Consider the following 12,854-nt stretch of genomic DNA (forward strand, 5'->3'; position numbering starts at 1 on the left):
AGCTCTTCCCAGTGTCCAGGGGTGCTGTAGGGAAGATGCTGCTGGCAGGACGTCGATGCCAGGACTTTACAGGCTCGCTTTTGATGCAGGGAGTACTTGGTAGCGTGTGAGTGGGCATTGCTTTAAATGCCCTGTCTAAAGTACATCATTCTCTGGGCTTTTGAGGCAGAGCAGAGGACAGCACAGTCTGAGTGCTGCTGTACCCCAGTAAGTGTAGCTGTGGGCGCTGCAAATTATTTTCAGACATGGGGAGACTTAAAGCAATTGCCTCCTCTTGAGAGACTGCTCGAGGCCTTGACTGTGGATGCAGTGAAAGGAGGTGTTTTGTCCTGTAGAAACAAGGACATGACTTGTTTACCATTAAGCACAAGATCATCTTAAAATCTAAAGCCTGAGGTTCTCCCTGCTGGTGGTAGTGGAGCCATTTTGCAGTCACGCAATGAATGGAGAGGACTTTGAAAGCCCCTGAAAGTCCTTGCAGAAGTTTTGACTTTTCTCTGCCTTTGCTTTGTGCTTCTGCAGTGCCCTGTGTGTGGTGGCTTTGAGGACGAGGCTGGGTTCGTTCCCTGGCCTGAATATCCCTCCTAAAGCCGGATGAAGGAGGACTTGATGTATTTGAGACGTGCTTCTCATGTGCTGGTCCATGTCCCTTGTGGGAACCCAGGGGTCTGCAGGGCTGCTCACCTGAGAACCCACAGTCTGGGCGACCTGACTGCTGTGCCCCCGCAGCTGCACAGCCCCCAAAGAGCACACAGGGCCATGGGCTGCCTACCTGCCTTACATGGGAAGCCTTCCAGATGGGACAGTGTGCTGGTTTAAAGGTAAACCGGCAGGAGAAATGAACCCAACACAAAAGAGATTATAAGTCAGAATTACAATTTAATAACAATATTACAAGAAATGCAATGGCACAAAGAGAAGTTGGGTTTAACCCACAAACCCCAGGTGTAACCCAGCCCCCTGGGGCACAAACACAGTGGGGTTTGTTGGCCCCTGTGCTGAGCCCCACGTGGTTCCTCCGAGTGCACAGGAAAAGGAGGTGAAAAACCTGCTGGTGCAGATGATGGCACAGTCTGGTGGAGAGTGGTGGGCTCCTCTTGTTCAGGGTCTGGTCCTCCTCTCAAACCGATGAGATTCCCTGAGGTCTTCAAACCCCCAGATTATGTACCCTCAGGTGCAGGTGGGAGCCCCCAGTGCCTCCCCCAGGGCAGGGAGTTCCACACTGGGGGATCTGACTCTGGCAGTCAGGGGGGATTTTGGACTCGTTGCTGGCCCATGGGCAGAGCTGAGCCCTCAGGTGGGTGTGGAGGTGCCAAGGACTCCCTGCAGGGCAGTTCTCCCAACTCCTCTGCCAGGCTTCTTTCCCAGCCAGCTCCCAGCCTGAGGGCTCAGCTGTGCCCTGGGCAGCTGCTGCCAATGGGCCATTGGGAACAGTTGCTGGGCAATGGCAGAGAGGGTTTAGAATGCACAGCTTTGGTCACACCCACACAGGGATAAACTGGTCCCACCTGTTGAACTGGGACAGACAGCCTGTGCTGATCTTTCCTGATGTCTTTGTTTCTTAGTGGAGGCTGGGATTAGATCCTTTGCTGCAGCTGAGCACAGGCAAAGGGACCTCCGTCCTCCCTGCCCTGTTCTGTTGGGCTGAGGGCTGTGTTGCTCAGGGCCTGCCCACAGTGCCCAGTGCAGAGATCTTCAGGTGAGGGATTAGTGGACTGGGACACTCCAGCTTGTATTTGGAAGCATTATATTGTTTAAGTGCCATTCCAGAGCAAGGCTCATGGCTGAGGGTAGAGCTGCACACACAGTGACACTGCACACCTGAACCAAAGCAGGTTTGCACAGCACCAGCCTTGATGTTGCTGGACCTGCTGTGCAGCTGCATGAAGGAAAACCTGGATGGTGAGGGAAGGTTCAGCCCAGCACTGAAATCAGCTCTTGGATCTTTGACTTCAAGTAATGAAATCAAAAGGGAAGCTCTCTGGTTTCCTGATTTCTCTTTCCTAGTTGAGAATCCTGCTGTAAGGACCTCATCTAATGGTTTCACATCTCGTTTAGCTCAAAGTATTGCTCATGGCTGTGATGTGGAAAGGAGTGAGAACTGCTGGATGCCAGGGCTGAGCTGCCTGCCTTGGGCACTGGTTTGCATTACCACACTTTGCTTTTTCTTTGTGCTCTTGTATCTCTCCTCTTTGCACTTAGAAGGGGTCAGACTTGCATAAAGGATCAAGCAGGGAATTGCCCTTCCAGGAGCCAGGGGTGGGGAGATTCCCTGTCTGGTGTCCATGCAGGTATCCGTGGACCCAATTGCTGCAGAGAGCTGTGGCAGGCAGGAGTGTAACTGGGTATCCTGAGGGATAAGGGTGTAAGCATCACATCCATGAGTAGCTTTTGAATGGGATGATCCAAGTGTAACCACCAGTTCTGCAGCCCCTGTTCTACCTGGGGCAGGAGGAGCAGAGCTTGTGTCAATGGGGCTCTCCCAACTCTGTTGTTGTTTCTGCCAGAACCATGTCTGCCATTGGAGCACTTGGTCACTATTGCTCTGGCACAGAATTACATGAGAAACAAGAGTGTTAATTTATGCATTTCTGCGTCCCAGAAACCTTCCTGCTCTTTGTGTTGCTGGGGGAAGTGGTTAGTTTTCACATGAATTCAGAATGTGTTTTTGTGTGCTCTGACATGTTGGAGTGGTGAGGGTTCTGATTCAGGGTTGGATGGAGCCTGGCTGCAGTTCTGAGGGGAGCACATGGCACAGGGGTGCTTCCTGGCTGCTCCCCAGCACCAGTGGTGCTTTACATTTGGCTGCACACACTCAAGGGGACACTTTTCCAGGGAGACTGTCAGCTGAGAGTGGTGTGATAACCCCTGTTCTTCCATTAGGTCATTAGTGGTCATTGGTGTTTCTGTTCTGGCTGCCTTGGGAAGAGCTGTGGAAGTGTCTGACTCCTTCCTGGGTGTGGGAGACCACTGCTTCTCCCAGTGTGAAGTCATAGCACATTCTTTATTCATCTCCTGATCTACTGGGAGTGCCACCTCATTTTCATGTCACATTAAAATTAGCTGGTTTTTATTTTAGTACCAAACCAGTTCCCTGGAGATACGACATTCCAGTCCCATCTCCAGGCGCAGTCCTTGGCTCTTAATTCTAATGGCCATGCCCCACTGAACCATCACCTGGGCTGCAGGATTCCAGAGTTGGTTCCTGGAAGACCCCAGGGAAAATAAGGCAGAGCAGGCACTGAGCAAACATATGTGAGTGTATTTATGTATGACCTTGGAAAATAAGACAGCCCTTGGCATCCCATCCCAGTCCATCAGATGCCAGGTATTTGGGGTCTGGGTGTTCTTGCTGAAACATTGACCTGTGTTTCATGCAGACATAAGCACAGAGGAGCAAGGGAGCCATGTCATAAATCCCAGAGTGCTCTTAAGTTCTTAGCTGTGGTTCTGCTGGCCCCTTCTTGCCTCTCTGAAAGTGCCCTGCATTTCCACCTCACACATTCCCTTGCTTCCATTAGTGATATACACAGGGATGGGACCTTTAGTCCAGAACTGGATTTCTGGGGTTTGGTTTACTCTGTGCTCGGAAGGGCAGGTGAGGACATGCATGTTGTCCAAAGCAGTTTTCAGTGTCACTGTTACCTTGTAATGCTTGTACAATAACAAATATTGTCTTGTTTTTCCAGGGAAGGGAATGAACCTGGGGATTCTACGAAAATCACCTACCGGGAGCTGCTGCACAGAGTCTGTCAGTTCGCCAACGTCCTCCGCAGCCAAGGTACGCGGCTGAAGCAAGAGGACACTGGGCAGGTGTTGGAGCAGGGCTTTGGAGATGGGGTGCACTGTTTGTGTGATTGCCAGTCTGTTGAGTAATTCTCGTCCCTTTGCTCTGCAATGCATACATTCTTCTCTGGCTTTTGGTGAAAACGGATCAGTGCTGGTCATGTCAGCTGTAACAGGAAGAAATCTGTGCCCAAAACTTCCTGCTTGGGTTTTCCACCAAGCAGTGGGCTCTGGTTACTTTCCTGCTTCCTTCGAGGAGGCAGATGAGAAACATGGAGTGTTCATTGCCATCATCTCTCAAGAGCCACAGGGCTTGAAAGGCAAAACCTGAGGCTGTTCAGCTCTAATTCCACCCAAAGCTCTATTGTGTGCATATAAATGTGAAATTAAAATAATTAATTTCTTTCTGTATCCTGTTCTTCTGACATGTAACATGCTCATTTTGACAAACACCATGTTCATTTTCCCTTGGTAGGTGTGAAAAAAGGAGATCGGATTTCCATCTACTTGCCAATGATCCTGGAGCTGGTCATAGCCATGCTTGCCTGTGCCAGGATTGGAGCTCTGCACACTGTTGTGGTAGGAACAAGCTCCTTGTGCTGCTCTTGGTGCTGAGCTCTGGGGGGAGCAGCTCTGATTTCTGGCATACAGGCTGGAAAGATGAGTGCTGACCATGAGGTAGACAGAAACTGCATTAAGGTGCTGCTGTTTCCTTGCATTAATGAGCTCCTTTAGCTTTCTCCATCAGTGCCTGGTGGTATTAGAATCATAGAATCATAGAATGGATTGGGTTGGAAAAGACCTCCCAGATCATCAAGTCCAACCCTTGGTCCAACTCCAGTCCCTTTACCAGATCATGGCACTCAGTGCCACAGCCAAGCTCAGTTTAGAAACCTCCAGGGATGGGGAATTCACCCCCTCTCTGGGCAGGCCATTATAGTTTGACTTGGGTGAGCTGCACAGCAGCTGTTGGGATTTTGGGCTGGGTTTTGTGTGTGTCCTTGCTGACTTTGTTGTGTGATCTCTGTCAGTTTGCAGGTTTCTCTGCAGACTCTCTCTGTGAGCGGATCCTTGACTGTGGTTGTTCTCTCCTCATCACAGCAGGTAAAACAGGCACCTGTGCATCTCCATTGCTGTTTCCTGCCTGAAGGGTCTTTATTTAAAATGGAAATGGCAGAGGCAGAGCCTCAGCTGAGCCTCCCAGGGTGGATGCACTGCTGTGGCTGTGCTCAGGCACTGCTCCCTACTCTGAACACACAGTGAAGCCTCTGAGCAGCCCTCCCAGTTTGTCCTGTAAAGCCTGATGTCACCAGCTGCTAATAACTTGTTTCTAAACTCTTCTCATCCATGTTCCTGCTCAAAATCAGCCAGATGTTTGCAAGATGTATCACGAGGCAGTCCCAGTATAAAAAAATCCCACCCTTCCCAATTTTAAGGACACTTCTGCTGCAACTCCCAGCCTTTTAAAGGAAGGGAACAAGAATGTGGCAGTGGTTGCAAGTAAGGCCATTGCATTTCCCCAGCTGTTTTTTACAACAGTGCAAAAAATAATGTTTTTAATAATTTCCATGGCATGGAAAGGACACACTAAACTGTAATCCGTGTTCTGGCTGTGTTGGATTATTTCCCACAGAATATTCCCAAGAGATTTGTTGGGTCAAACTGGGACCTCTCTCAGAGAAGGAATTCACCATTTCTTTTGGCATCTGTTCTCTTGGCTAAAAGGGTTCATTAGGAAAGCTTTCCCAGCAGCTGCCTGTCAGCTTTCCCTCACTCCAGTGCAGGAGCTCTGCTCTGCCCTCCTGAAACTGCTTGTTGCTCCAGCTGTCCAGGCTGCCTTGGTTGGGAAGCCCCTCTGATGTTTTCCTCACCATTTTGCAGATGCCTTTTATCGAGGGGACAAACTGGTCACCTTGAAGCAGATTGCAGATGAAGCCGTCCGGAAATGTAAAGACAAGTAAGTTTGGATTCCCTGCTACCAAAAGCATTGCTGCTGGAATCTTCTCCTGCACAAATGGAAGTGGAAGTTTTCAGGTCAGACACAAACTGTCATCACATGTTACAGAAAGGGAAATAATTATGGTGAAATGACTTTGCCAAGCTCGCAGACGGGGCATCTGTGTAGCTTGTATGGGACTGAATGTGGGTTTGTGTGTTAGATCAAACCTGGAAATTCAGGGCAGTCTGCTTATTAGAAATTCAAACTCTTTAAAGGCCTTTAAAAGTCTAAAATTTGAAAACATAAGTTTATATGTCTGTAAAAGTAGGTTCCTGGAGGGCAGAAGGGATCTTGAAGTTGGGAATTAGCTGATGGAGACAGTGTGTTGGTACCCTGACACAGGTGAAGGGAAATAAGATCATTTTTTTAGTCTTTTGTAGGCTGTTTTGGCCCTCATGAGGGGAAAAACACCCTCTGTTTTCCTTGATCAGGCTTTGGAAGCCTTTCCTCCCTCTGAATCAGACAGTTGGTCACGTCTAGATGGCAGCAGCCATATAATACCTCCTGAGTGCTGTGGAAGGTCTAGTTCATGGTCACAGACAGGCAAATTTGGGATTTTGTAAGGAATTTCCCCAACAGTGGCCTGGGAGAAAGACTTGTGGGATGCCCACTTCATCCACAGGAATCACCCTTGATAAATCCCTGCTAGGCTGTGCACAGACTGTTCTGTTTTCTAAGCTCTGTTCCTGTGGCTGGTGTCCTTGGAAGCTCATGGAGTTTGCATGGCAGCCAAAGCAGCTGCCTGTGAATCCCAGGAAGGGCTGGCTCAGCCCAGTCTCACATCTCCTGCCTTTTACAGGGGATCCCCTTTGAAAAAGTGCATCGTGGTGAAGCACCTGGGGAGGGAAGAGGTGGCGGTGGATGGGGCCTGCAGCAAGTCTCCCCCTCTCAAAAGGCTGTGCCAGGATGTACAGGTACGTTTCTGGGGGCATGACAGGGGAGTTTCATTGCTCTGGGCCTCACCCAGCAAATCAGTGGGTGCAAAACCACTGCAGTGATTCCCTGACTGCTCCTGTTCTGACTCCTGTTCCTGTTTTCTCCCCTCCTTGCTATCATTGCATTGCCAGTGGTCTGAAAAATGGTTCCTTTGCCTTACCAAGATCCTCTCCCTGCTGCTTCCTTTAACACCATCACAAGCTGCCAGCCCACAGGACCCCTCAGCACAGGGGTGCATCCTCTAAGGCCACTAGAACAAGGTGCCCATTTTCCTCTGCTCAGTACAGGACTTTTCGTGCCTAACCCTGTATCTGTCTCCTCTTTTGTGCAAAGACCAAGTGTCACCCTGCACTGTTGCTGTGACAGTAGAAGCAGGAGAGGAAAACCAGGAGATCTGAGCTCGTGGTGTGGGTTCAGCACAGCTCCCTGACATGACAACAGTCCTTGGGAACAGTGCAGTGTGTGTGCTGCTGGCACAGTGGCTGTGTCAGCTGTGGGGCAGGGGCTTTCCCTTGCAACTGAAACCAGAGGAAAGGACATGGGTCAGAGGAATGGGGTGAGATGGGAGTGGAAGGAGGAGCAGGTGTTGTGGAGCTGTGGCTGGTTGCTGAGTTCCTGAGGCTGCTCTGGAGCCCTGCTGTGCCCAGCACCCACCTGCTGCAGAGGCAAGTGGTTTTCAGCTGCCTCACAGTTCCATGTCTTGCAGTGGTGCCTTCTCCCCCTCTGTGTTTGATGGTTATTTGCATTGAGTTATCCCCAGGCTGCTGGCTGAGAAATTAGTTGTGTTTGGGGGAGTATTTGAGCTTTGGGCTCTGCTTTCAGAAGGGATGGTCTGTGCACATCCCTGGAGGAAGAAGTCCGGCAGATTCTCTTTGAGTTAATTTTCCTTGTTCAGCTGTGTTAATTTTATTGGAATGTTACTTGGTGTTTGCCAGCCTGGCTGTGTTCCTTGGCTTCCCCTGCCCCTTCTCCTGTGAGGGCAGGATATAGGTGCAAAGGAATGGGAAAACTGGAACACACCAGGCTTCCTCTGGGAGGTTTCCCTGGTCAGGTGATTGCAGGGAAGCCTGTGCTGGTTCCTGTAGGTGAGTTGAGGCTTTTGTGCAGAACGTCCCGGAAGAGACTGAAGGAGGTCTCTTACCCTTTGGCTCTTGCTGTTCAGACACTTCATTAAAGATTAATTCCCTTTTGGATGCATCTGTCCTGTGCCATTGGCTTGTGTAAGGCTGTTGGATGGTGTGTGGGCAGGATGCTGGCTCTGTGCCTCTGTTCCCAGCTGGCCTGTGCAGGGAGTGGCCTCCAGGACCTGCCGTGGAGGCAGCAGGTACCCAGGGAAAGTGATGGAGACGGGCAGGCTTTTGCTCCAGAGGGCATCTCCTGGCATGGCCCTGGATCTCAGCATTTTCCAGCCTGCCAGGATGGTTTCCCAGCACCCAGGCCTGTGGGCTTTCAGCTCCCTGCCTGCAAACCCAGTGTGGATCCTCCACTTCCCAACTTTCACTCCCTCTTTGTGGATTTTTAACAGGAAAAAAAGACTGAGAGTTCACAGAGACTCCATCCCAAGGTATTTACACACAGCACTGCCTTCCTTTTTATGGCACTTCCCCTCTGCTTCCCCTCCACTCTCCACCTCTCTAACTGCTCCCACTGCACGGCCACACGTGCCTTCCTAACCGGGGACCAGCAGGTGCATGTTAGTGACAGGTGCCACCCGCTGCTTGCTGGCGCTGCCCACGGTGTGGGGGTGAATGCAGTGCCACCAGCTCTGCTGCCAGGAACAAATCCACAGCCATAACCCCCCTGGTGCAGGTCAGGGTGCTGAGGGGGAATGCAGAGCCTCTGGGATGCACTGGCAGTGTTTGGGTGAGGAGTCATCTCTGGGCCTTTCAAAAGCAGCTCTCCTGACAAACCTTGGGGTGAGGCTGGTGGGGGATCACCTGCAGCTTCCTGGCCCCAAGCAGCAAACCTGGAGCTCCAGACCCAGCATGTGGGCTCTGCCTGCCTCATCCAAGGAGCCGTGGCCTCAGGGCCCCCAGAGCAGGCAGGCAGAGAACAGGCTTGGCCTCAGGGGCTGCCATGGGTCTGTCCCCCTCTGTGGGGCAGAGAGAGTGCTTGAAGGAGAGGGATCCTTGAAGGAGAGATGGAAGAGGCAGCTGTTGGATGGGCTGGTGTGAGCCAGCCTTGGGCTCGTTTACCTGGTGCCTTGCTGAGAGCTTGCTGGTGGGTCAGACTTGTGGAAACTCTTTCCCCAGGTGAAGCCAGCAGCCCTGGGGATCCATGAAAGCTTTCCAGGTGGGCTCAGTTGTGCCAAGCTGTCAATCAGCTGGTGTCCCCTGCACCACATGTGCTGGACTGTGGGGTCCCAGTGCCCAAATGGCACATGAACATCTTTAGTGCTGCAGAGAGACCCCGTGGCTGCTCTGTGTGCCTCTGTGCACCCCAGCTGTGGGAGCTCTGCCTCTGCAGGGAGGAGATGTGCAGGTGCCTGCCCTCGCAGAGATGTGGGAAGTGGAGGTCTGGGCTCAGGCTGGGGAGTGTTGCCTGCTCAGCTGCCCCCCCAGACTGCTCTGAGGAAAGGTGGGAAGGTCAGGGGGAGTTAAGCCTTGCCCTGAACTGTGCCACCCTGGAGAGGTGGGCAGCCAGCACAACCCTCGGGGTGACCTCTGCCTGTCAACCACAAGCACTGGAGGCTCTGTCACAGCTCTGGCATCTTCAGGAAGCCAGTGCTGGGTTGCTCTGCATTGGAGCAGTCCCTTCTTAGCAGGATAATTACCTTAAAATCCAGAGAACACATTTTTTGGTTCTGCAGGGCCAAGGCAGTGCGAGCCCACTGTGTTCCTGTTTGTCTTGGCTGTGTTGCCATAGGGGTCTGTGCAAGGTGTGAGGGACAGGTGGCTGTGTGGCTGTGCTTGCTGCTTTGCTGTGGGGCTGCAGCTGAGGGCAGCCCCAAGGGCAGGAGGAGCCTGACTGTGGGGAGGGCCCAGAGCAGCTGTTGCTGCAGGGCCTCTCCTCTCCTGGCTGCTGCCACTGCCCAGAGGGATCCATCGCTGTTACCTGGGGTTTGGACACTCTGCTTCAGGTCTTTCAGCCAGACTGTGTTTAAAGGTTTTCCTTATGGCTGTGGGCTGAGAAAAGGAGCTTCTGGAGTGGGAGCTGTGGCCCTGGTGCATGGTTTGCATCAGGCTGTGCTGTGAACGTCCCCCTCAACAGCCCCATGAGCAGGGCAAGGTTGGGGCTGCACTCCTTGTACTCCCCTCTTACTTTTGGACAAGCCTCTTCCTAATTTTCTGCTTTCCTCAGACGCCCTGGGACCCAGCCATGGACATGTGGTGGCACGAGCTGATGGGCAGTGCCAGCACAGAGTGTGAGCCCGAGTGGTGTGACGCCGAGGACGAGCTCTTCATCCTCTACACGAGTGGCTCAACGGGAAAGCCCAAGGTGTGCTCCCAGCTCCCTGCCATGGGACGGGCTGAACCACAGTAATACCTCAGCTGGGGAGATGGTGATGACTGGGAGGTCCCAGTAGGAAGAGGAGGAAAGGGGCTGTGCAGGTCATTCCTGCTCACCTACTCTTGGAGCTCAGTGATGCTCAGCTTGGCCTGGGAGGGTGAGGGCCTGGGTGGGAGCTCACCCTGACAGTTGTGTGCCTTCTCCTTGCAGGGTGTGCTGCATACTGTGGGTGGATACATGATTTTTGTTGCCACCTCATTTAAATACGTGTTTGATTACCACCCTGAGGACGTGTACTGGTGCACGGCTGACATCGGATGGATAACGGGCCATTCCTACCTCACCTATGGGCCCCTGGCAAACGGGGCAACCAGTGTGTTAGTAAGTGCTGGGTGCTTGCACTCCAGGAGGGGGGAGCTGGTGGTGCTGAGCTGCATCCCTGCATTGCTCTCTGATGGTGGGCAGTGCCCTGGGCTCTGCCAGGAAGGGCGGTGGTCCCCAAGGAGGGCATGGTGACTGCTCAGGGGGTGAGTTTGTGTGTGGCTTTTGGGTGGTTAATTTTTGAAATGCTCCCCTGCTTCTTTCCCTTAAAAGCACAAGCCTTGTGTACCAGTGGAGCCAGGGCTGCTGTGGGGCAATGCAAAACTGGATCAGGGAGTGATGTTTTCACCACTGATGCTGATTTGCCTGCTTCTCCCTTGGCAGTGTAACTTGCCTATAGATCAGGGAGCCAGAGACCTTTGCCCAAGAATCCGCAGGGAAATGCAAGCAGTAAAATCAGTGTTATGTTGGTGAAAGGCCTTTCTTGGGGTTCTTGATGTTTTGGGTTGTGGTTCTGTCACTCTGTTTGGACCTCTCACCCTTTACCATGTGGGCATTTATGCCAGTGGGACTGTGTCAGTGTGGTGCCAGCCAAGTGCCCATGCTGCAAGAGGGTGTCGGGGGACATCTGCGAGGACATCTGGGGTGGGGTGATGCCAGATCCATCCCAAGGAAGCAGTAAGGGGAGGTCCCCAACCTTGGCTGGTTTCTCTGCGGGGTACCCCTGACATTCCTGTGGGCATTCCTTCTGGGGTCCAGCTGCTGGTTGGCTTCTCCTGCTTGGGCAGGTGCTGCAGGTGGGGAGCAGTGAGGAACAGCTGTGTCACTGCCCTGTCTCCTGCTCAGTTTGAAGGTGTCCCCACCTACCCAGATGTCGGGCGAATGTGGAGCATCGTTGACAAGTACAAGGTGACCAAGTTGTACACAGCACCCACGGCCATCCGGCTGCTGATGAAGTACGGGGAGGAGCCAGTCAAAAAGTGAGTCCCAGTGGCACAGAGACCCCTGGCTCTGGCTGTGCCACAGCAGAGCTGGGTGGGAGTTGCAAAATGACCAAGGTCTCCTTTTGTCCCCCGTGGAAAAACGCTGAGAAGGCTCTGAATTATGTCTGGAAGGCCCATGTACATCTTGGGTAGCCCTGGAGTTCCTGCAGGCTCTGCTGGCAGTGGGCTCACGGTGCTGCTCCCCATGGCCTGCTGAGCCCCTGCCAGCCCCCTCCTCTCTGCAGGCACAGCAGGAAGTCCCTGAAGGTGTTGGGGACCGTGGGTGAGCCCATCAACCCCGAGGCCTGGCTGTGGTACTACCGCGTGGTGGGAGAGGAGAGGTGTCCCATCGTGGACACCTTCTGGCAGACAGAAACGGTGAGTCCTCACCCAGGGGTCTCTGGCACCTCTCCTTGTGCTCCCCACAGGGTCTCTGCAGGTTTGCCATAGTGGTTTTTTGGGTCCAAGGGGACTGGTTGTTTGGCCTGCCTGAGAGACTTTGGTATGGCCTGAAAGTGTTGGCTCTGCTTCTCCTCTTTTCCTGGACCTCAAACAGGCTCCAAGGGAAAACCCCCTCCAAAGGTTCTCTTCCAAGGTCTGTTCTGGACCCTGCTCTCTTCCCCCTCTTTCTCTCCCACAGCAGCTCCAAGCTTTGTGCCCAAAAAATGGCTCCCTATCCCCTGCCATATCCTGCCTGGGATGTGACCAGAGCTGCTGCAGACAGCTGTGGGATAGACTGACAGGCCCAAACCCACTCTGTTTTGCCTCTCTCTGCAGGGAGGCCACATGCTGACACCCCTTCCTGCTGCCACCCCCTTGAAGCCAGGCTCTGCTGTGAGTACTTGTGTTCTCCTCCCCAGGGGCAGGAAGGGCTCCCTGGGAGCCTCAGCAAGGCCTTGTCTGTGTAATGGCTGGGTGGCTACAGCCTGCCAGGGGGTTGGTGGGACGGTGGTACATGTGGGGAGGTGACCGCCACCCAAAATCCCAGGCAGCTGCAATCACAGGCTCCATGTACCACAGCCTTTCCAAAGCTGCCCCTGGTCTGCCTTCCCCTCCCTCTGATTCACCGGGGTTTAATGTGTGGCCTCAGCTCCATGTCTCCCTTCTCTGGTCCCTATGGCAGACATTCCCCTTCTTTGGTGTGGTTCCTGCTGTCTTGAACGAATCAGGGGAAGAGCTGGAAGGAGAAGCAGAAGGCTATCTGGTAAGGAAGAAGAGCTGATCTTCCCCACCCTCCCTTTGCCAATTCCCCATGAGTTCTGGGGCATTCCTGGTAGCAGACACATCTTTTTGCCCAGGGAAGGGGTAGAGTCACCACCCCTCAAAGTGTTCAAAAAACGTGTGGATGTGGCACTTGAGGACATGGTTTAGTGGTGAAC

At 53.0% G+C, this 12,854-nt stretch overlaps 1 protein-coding gene across 2 annotated transcripts in view; it reads left to right on the forward strand.

Annotated features, from left to right (window-relative positions):
- Positions 1-12,854, forward strand: part of ACSS2 (acyl-CoA synthetase short chain family member 2) — a 35,056-nt gene that overhangs the window by 17,215 nt on the left and 4,987 nt on the right. The window contains exons 3-14 of one of the 2 annotated variants that reach the window (XM_071573191.1): positions 3,690-3,781; positions 4,262-4,365; positions 4,818-4,890; positions 5,668-5,743; positions 6,585-6,699; positions 8,247-8,285; positions 10,022-10,159; positions 10,382-10,552; positions 11,339-11,472; positions 11,721-11,853; positions 12,253-12,309; positions 12,599-12,679. In XM_071573191.1, coding sequence (XP_071429292.1) covers positions 3,690-3,781; positions 4,262-4,365; positions 4,818-4,890; positions 5,668-5,743; positions 6,585-6,699; positions 8,247-8,285; positions 10,022-10,159; positions 10,382-10,552; positions 11,339-11,472; positions 11,721-11,853; positions 12,253-12,309; positions 12,599-12,679 — 1,213 coding nt within the window. The remainder of the gene's footprint in view (positions 1-3,689; positions 3,782-4,261; positions 4,366-4,817; positions 4,891-5,667; positions 5,744-6,584; positions 6,700-8,246; positions 8,286-10,021; positions 10,160-10,381; positions 10,553-11,338; positions 11,473-11,720; positions 11,854-12,252; positions 12,310-12,598; positions 12,680-12,854) is intronic. The other variant, XM_071573192.1, reaches the window with a different exon arrangement.

The sequence above is a fragment of the Pithys albifrons genome, chromosome 18, assembly GCF_047495875.1.
Source record: "Pithys albifrons albifrons isolate INPA30051 chromosome 18, PitAlb_v1, whole genome shotgun sequence".
In the NCBI taxonomy this organism is placed as follows: Eukaryota; Metazoa; Chordata; class Aves; order Passeriformes; family Thamnophilidae; genus Pithys; species Pithys albifrons.